General features: G+C 35.2%; 1 protein-coding gene across 1 annotated transcript; it reads right to left on the bottom strand.

The window, feature by feature from the left end:
• Positions 1-4,828: 4,828 nt before the first annotated feature.
• On the bottom strand, positions 4,829-6,806 carry LOC123690716. Its single transcript, XM_045634727.1, has 2 exons — positions 5,418-6,806; positions 4,829-5,338 (listed from the first exon to the last, which is right to left on the bottom strand). Exon 1 carries the CDS (start codon positions 6,688-6,690, stop codon positions 5,650-5,652), a length of 1,041 nt encoding a protein of 346 aa, XP_045490683.1. The 5' UTR covers positions 6,691-6,806; the 3' UTR covers positions 4,829-5,338; positions 5,418-5,649.
• Between the last annotated feature and the right edge of the window lie 485 nt (positions 6,807-7,291).

Below are 7,291 nucleotides of genomic sequence, written 5' to 3'. Positions count from 1 at the left end.
ATTGTTTTTTAATTTGTCTTTAAGTTTCAATCGAAGAATCTAACGCTTCGCCCTCTGGCATACTTCATCTTCTTTATTAACGCCTTATTGAAAATCCACGTTTCGAATTCATATGATAGATATAAAAGTTTCTTGTGAATCATAAAAGCGAACGATTTGTACATATTTGATTGCAGTTTGTTGAGCCTTAGTTGCCCACATAATTCGGGTTACTTTTTTATATAGTAAAATTATATAATGGGCACGCCATTCTCTAGATATTTTTCGTGAATCCAAAACCATATTAAAAGCCCTGATATGGGTTGCTAGCCAAAATCTTCTAACTTTTATAGCTTGATTTGTAATACCATCTGGTCTACTGCTTTTGTCTTTTTTTAATTTTTCCATAGATTTGATAACTTCATAAGTTGAAAAGGTGGAATTTATGTGAAGCGAGTATGTGCCTAGTTTCGTATTTTCATGAGTTATGGAATATACTGAACTAGTGACCCGCCCCAGCTTCGCACGGGTGCAGTGCTGATGAAAAGCAGGTTTTTATTATGTATTGTTATTTCCGTCGCTGGAAAGCTCCGATAATATACGCGACATATACCATATAGACATATACCATCACGGACATTTTTTGTAGACCTTTTCAATGTGTACAATACTTAGTACATTATTTTGATAAAACTCGTAGGGTTCAGCCTGCGTTTGCAATGTAAGCGGAAAAAGTGTAATTATTTACGACATCATATTAGAAACCTCAAAAATAACAGTACTTCTCCACTATTTAATAGATGTTATTATACATATAAACCTTTCTCTTGAATCACTCTATCTATTTAAAAAAAACGTATCAAAATCCGTTGCGTAGTTTCAAAGATTTAAGCATACAAAGGAACATAGGGACAGAGAAAGCGACTTTGTTTTATACTATGTAGTGATGATGATGTGGTGTAGTGTGTCATTCCGCATGTATGTACTCTATACTTGTAGCTAGTTTCAACAGATATAAGCACCTAGGGCCAACAGAGCACTTAATACTTATACATAATAATCATAATAATATGATCAATAACTTATAAAATAATAAAACACGTTGAAGCAAAATAAGGACGGGTTAACAAACTCGCTATTTGAATAATATTTCTTATCTATTCACGTATTTTTATTAACAATTTTAGGTGCCTTCTAATAATTTTAATACCTTCATTTTACAATATGTTACTTAAAGTTAATGGTTAAAGAAATTATACATAGTTGTGACACACAAACGGCTATTTCTAGAAGATCAACACATAAACTTAAAATTACAACGTTAGCATTTAAACTAATTTTCGGCATGCAACTATAAAACCTGATATTGATGATATTTAATCGATTCATCTCTATAAAATTTCATGGGTCTCAATTATTTTTTATGATGCTCTACGAAATTCTTATTTTGGTGTTCTTCGGATGACTCATCCCAATATAGTTTAACCGGTTTTGCAATAGTACTTATAATACTGTTGCTACCAGCTCTGCTCTGAGTTCTGCTGCTACTGGAGACCGATCTATTATATCAGCAAACAATGATAACTCACTACAAAAGCGGGACAACTACGGAAATATTGCTAACTCATGATTATGTTGAATCCGTATTACTTTTCATGCCCTTTGCGTATTCGTCTTGACCACACTGGGACCAATTTATTTGTTTAAATAAATAAGTCATTATTTATAGAATTAATATAAAAACTGTTCACAACGGCCAATTTCTTAAACATTCTTTTTCGTAAAAAATTAAACTATGTTCATGATAGACATACTATTATTGTCATTAACAATAACAAATTTATTTTGATCCGATATAGCCAGATAAAGCATCAGCTATAAAAACAAATTGTTAAACAAATACGTCAACTTAATTTAAACAATTACGCAGATTCAGCAATAAAGCGATGTCATTCGGGTGAGTGTGGTTAGTCAGTGTCGTAGCTGAAAGCGCTAGCTATATTGCTTAAATGACGCTTTTATGATCCCAGAGCGGTTTTATTGCGTATAACTTGCGTAAATTTTAATATTTTAACTGACGTATTCAAACATTAAGATAATTATTTAGTTTTTGTAATATAAGAATCCATAGTAGCCGTGAAAGTCTTTATCGTTCTCAGCATTACCCAACTTATCCATAAGGTAGTTTAAATATAAAGTATTTCAATACGATCGTATTTATATTTTAGTTCCTAATACGCATATATCGGAAATAAAATATTGAAAAAGTCTATTGAAGGCGCAATGAATGATTGATGTCCTTAAAATAGGATATCCATCACTGACCATAAAAGACTGTTTATGAGTATAAAAGTTATAATTAATTTTAATTCCCATTATGCATAATTTGGATAGTTAACGGTATTGTAAATTTATCCTATAAGATACACAGCCCTGATATAGTGTGTGACTCACTACTATGACAAGAAGGTTTTTAATCAGCCGTTGGTGTCTTACATCAGGAGGCAGTTCCTGAAAGTACAGCCTCAGGATTTACAGTCACTCGTTTTATCCACTAGGCTAACACTAAGGAATTTCTATCGACGAACATAAATAGTATGATAGTGCGATGAATTCTCTCTATTCGATTCTCGGTGTATAATAATAAACGCCTGCTTTGTTACAACAATAACTAAGTATATTTCCAACACTTCTTATCCTTAAACAACCACACAGCTTACAATTTAACGTCCGTCTTGGTCAAGCGGATCGGTCCGACTGACCCCCGCTTCTTTTTGATCGTCTCAAGACGACTCGTCATTTTGTTCGTGAATGTTGGTATCGAGTCAATCGACTTACATCGAGTAAAACATATTTAACAAATACAATCATCAAATAATCTATACTCTAAATTATAAATAATAATTTTAAGCATAATAAAATTGTAAAATAATAATAAGTTATCATAAATTCATTACATTCGGCCGTCCGACTACGTGCGATCTCCTGACGCACGGTATATAATCATGGGAAGGTTTTATAAATTCAAATAAGTACACTAACAAAATATTTTAGTTTCATGTGAACTAATTGTAACCTATCTATACATTTGGTTTTTATCATAAATTCATTACATTTACATCATTATTACAATCATTACATTCGGCTATTATTTGGATTCAGATTGATTGTGTGATAGTTTATTTGTCACTTTTGTTACTTTCGCTATCAGACGTACTACTGCTGCTAGCTACTGCATCTAAATTATCATTATGTTCGGACACATTTATATTGATCCACGGGCAAATCCTGTCTACCGCAACCACACTATCGAATTTATTTTTGCGTTTACTAAAGCCAGGTATTTCGACAATTTTATACCTATCATTGCCCAAAACTTTTGCTATTTTGAAGGGGCTTTATAAGTCGGGGCAGGAACTCTGTTTTGATCGCAGTTATGTTTTTGTTTAATTTGACTAGACTCAATTTGTACGAACTTCTTGCCTCACTTCTGTAAGGTTTGAATTCGGCTCGTTATTTATATCTAACATATTACTTAGGCTATCTTTCAATCTGGTTCCAAATAATGCTTCCGTAGCTCTGGGACACGCAACAGCATTCAAAACATGTTTAATACCATGGGTATCACAAAAATATTTAAAAGCTGCTGAAGTAAAAGAAGTACCTCGATCTGATATAATTCGGGATGGTAAACCGAAGTCATAAAAAATATTTTGTAATACTTTAACAGTTGTTTTAGTCTTTGTATCCTTAACAGCTCTTACAAACAAATACTTGGTAAATCCATCCACTATGGTGAGAATGTAAACATTGCCTTTCTTGCTTTTGACAAATGGACCAAAGTGGTCAATGTGAATGGTGTGGAACGGGATGTTAACCTTCTCTATTGGATACAACTGACCATTCTTATGTCGAGAATTATGCCAATAATTTTTATACAACAATTAAAATGGACGTCGGCGAACTATTGTCTTTTAAGGTATTAAACGAATGAAATTCTTTATCTGTCCATTTAAAAACATTACCCTTCTTGAGTAAGTTGGTAAGAGGCCTGGCTATCTCACCGAAACTTTTGATAAATTTTCTAAAATATCCTGCTAGTCCCAAAACTGTCGGACTTCATGTACGTTCTGAGGAACAGGAAACTCTTTAACAGCTAGAATCTTACTTTCGTTAGGACGTATGCCTTCTGCAGAAATCTCATAGCCTAAAATATAGTCCAGGGTATTATTGAAGAATCGGCATTTAGATAATTTTAAAGTGAGCCCATTTTGCCGTAACAATTTCAAAACATTCTCTAACCTCTCAAATCCCTCCTCCAGGGTAACCGATGGCACAAGAATGTCATCCAAATAAGCCAACGCTAACTCATCACGTTTATTACCCAGCATTGTATTCATTGATCTCTGAAATACAGCTGGAGCATTCGCGAGACCAAATGGCATCCTTTTAAATTCATAATGACCATCTGGCGTCACGAACGCAGTCAATGGACGACTCTCTTCCGCCACCGGCACCTGATAATACCCAGAAATCAGATCTAACGATGTAAAGAATCTATTGCCACTAAGGTTAGTTAATTGATCATCGATTATCGGCAAAGAGAAACAATCCTTCCTCGTTTTACTATTGAGAGCCCTATAATCAACGCATAAGCGCTGTTCTCCTGTTTTCTTCCTTACCAATAAAATAGGACTGGCATAATTTGAATTAGACTCTTGTATAATATCATTTTGCAACAAGTCATTTATTATCTCCTTAACCTGACCTCTTTCCGAAAAGGATAATCTATACGGTCGGTAAACTACAGGTTTGTCATCCAATAAGTCTATTTTCATTTGAGTTGAGCTGATACAACCTATTTCTCCTAAATTAAATGCAAAGCAATCTCGATAATTGAGTAAAAGCGAATGAAGTCTAACTAATGCCTCTTTGTTAACTTGGGGACCAACATTTATGTCAGATATTAGTAAAGGCTCATATTCCGAATTATTTTTGGTTACTTTATTTACATAGGTACTATCTTTTTCAACAAAACAAGTTCCTTTAGCAATAGGGCATTTCTTGGATAATGTGAGATTTTGACCAGATAAATTTGTCACGGGCAAATAGCACTTTCCATCAACAACCCTATAAATTCCCTGGTGCAAATAATGCTCTTTCCTAGGCTCACCATTACAATAACCTTCAATATAAATATCTCCACAGAAGTCAGCGTCAGATGCGGTAGCTTCAACTAACCGTGATAATGAAATGTCGGTATCGTTATCAAGATTTAACTTCAAACATTTTACCGGCTCTGGTATGGTATCGATATCAGGGCTCTGGTAAAAAGTTAACTGACGACTATTCTTAAATACTGTAACACAAGGAAGTTCAGTAACATTTTGACCAATAAGTAAAGCCGACTGAAGGAAATGATTGCTAACCACCAGTACCTCTACATTAACCTCAACTTCATCTAATTTCAAATCGACGTTGGTCCTATATACTGGAAATACTTTAGAGTTCCCGAACCCTTTGATTACTGGCAACTCCGTTGAGTTTTTAGTTAAATTCAGACTTTGAGCATCAGATTCCCTGATTAAACTACATTCACTGCCGAAATCAATAAATGCAGTTAAAGACTTATCGTTTACCTTAACCGTTTTGTAAAATTTGTCGCTGTTGTTACTGAGGGTAGATATAGTTAAAAATTTGTTTAGGCTCATTTCGCAAGATCAACGGCTCTAGTTTACAATTATCGCTGTTGTGGCCTACCTGATGGCATTTTACACATTTCGTAAGAGGTTTAGGGCATCGAAGGTAAGGGTGTCCCTTTGAGCGGCAATTGAAACAAGTTAACAAACTTTCGCCTGAGGATGATGCAGTGTTACCCGTTCGAACTATCGTATTATCGCTACGTTTCCTATTGAATGTTTTATTTTCTAACATAGGACGTTGGGAGCTTAGAAAATTCAACAAGTCTTCCGGTTCGCGACAAGTCAGTGCCTGTGCACTGCTTCTAATAGATGTATCTAGTATTCCGTGGATAATACAATCGACGTCCTTTTTGCCTCTTATTTCACATCTGTTCAACAACGTTAACTTATCGTAGAAGTACTCACGTAAACTTTCGTTACTACGAGTACTGCGAGATAACATTTCTTCGAGAAGCCGACCATAATTTTGCTCATTTGGGAAAGCTCTTGTAAGTTTGTCCTGCCACTCTGACCAATTGAAAACAACGCTAGGAAGGGCTTCGAACCACTTCTTTGGCAAGCCAGACAGTTTCTGCAGAGCAAAATGTATGGTCTGCTTTTCGTCCCATTCATAGATTAAAGCACATTCATTTACTTTCCTAACCCAACAGTCGATATTCTGAGTTTTACTTGACGGATCAAATTCTGGTATTACATTGTTGAGAAGATTATTATTTAAATTACTTATCTTGCACTTATGCCCTTGAAGGGTATTAAATATATCCAGTACCTGTTCAGTAGACCAACTACCTTTTTCCTTGGATCGTCTCTTACTTGCACACCGTGAACTACGGGGTGACTCACTGTTGGAGGAGGAGGAGCTGGAAGACTCTTTGCGTTTCTTTTTTGATCGCTTTTTGCCTCTCTTAGACTTAGCTGCTGCCTTGGAGGAAGACCGTGAACGCTTTCTCTGAAATTCATCATTACGAGAAGGCGAGCCTTCGGGAGTCATCGCTTCATCAATATCCATACCTCAAAAATAAAATATCATTTTATTATGTTAGTATATCAATTCATTGTCTAGACGTACTAAAACTATAAGGATATATGTTTTTTTTAAACATTTCAAAATTAAGTATTTAAAGAAATAAACTTCATTTATTTGAAATTAATCCTTGACTGAAAACAAAATACAATAATGATTTCGTTAACGTTGACACGCTCTAAGGGATACATTTTATAGGCATACTTAGCTTCTTATTTTTTTTAGTTTTGCTTCTTCTAGGTACACATGACCTCTACTCTAACTTACTACACGCTCACAGATCAGGAGGAATACATAGCCTCGAGTATCTAAAGCACACTTGGCTTCCTATTGTAGGCACACATAACCTCTAACGACTAAGCACACATGGCTCGGTAGGCATACATAGCCTCTAGTATCTGAAGCACACTTGGCTTCCTATTGTAGGCACACATAACCTCTAACGACTAAGCACACATGGCTCGATAGGCATACATAGCCTCTAGCAGCTGAAGCATACTTGGCTTCCTATTGTAGGCACACATAACCTCTAACGACTAAGCACACATGGCTCGGTAGGCATACATAGCCTCTAGTATCTGAAGCA

The sequence above is a fragment of the Pieris rapae genome, chromosome 3 (assembly GCF_905147795.1).
Source record: "Pieris rapae chromosome 3, ilPieRapa1.1, whole genome shotgun sequence".
Taxonomy (NCBI): Eukaryota; Metazoa; Arthropoda; class Insecta; order Lepidoptera; family Pieridae; genus Pieris; species Pieris rapae.
Note: the sequence above shows the minus strand (reverse complement) of the source record. Positions and strands in the feature narration are given on the sequence as shown.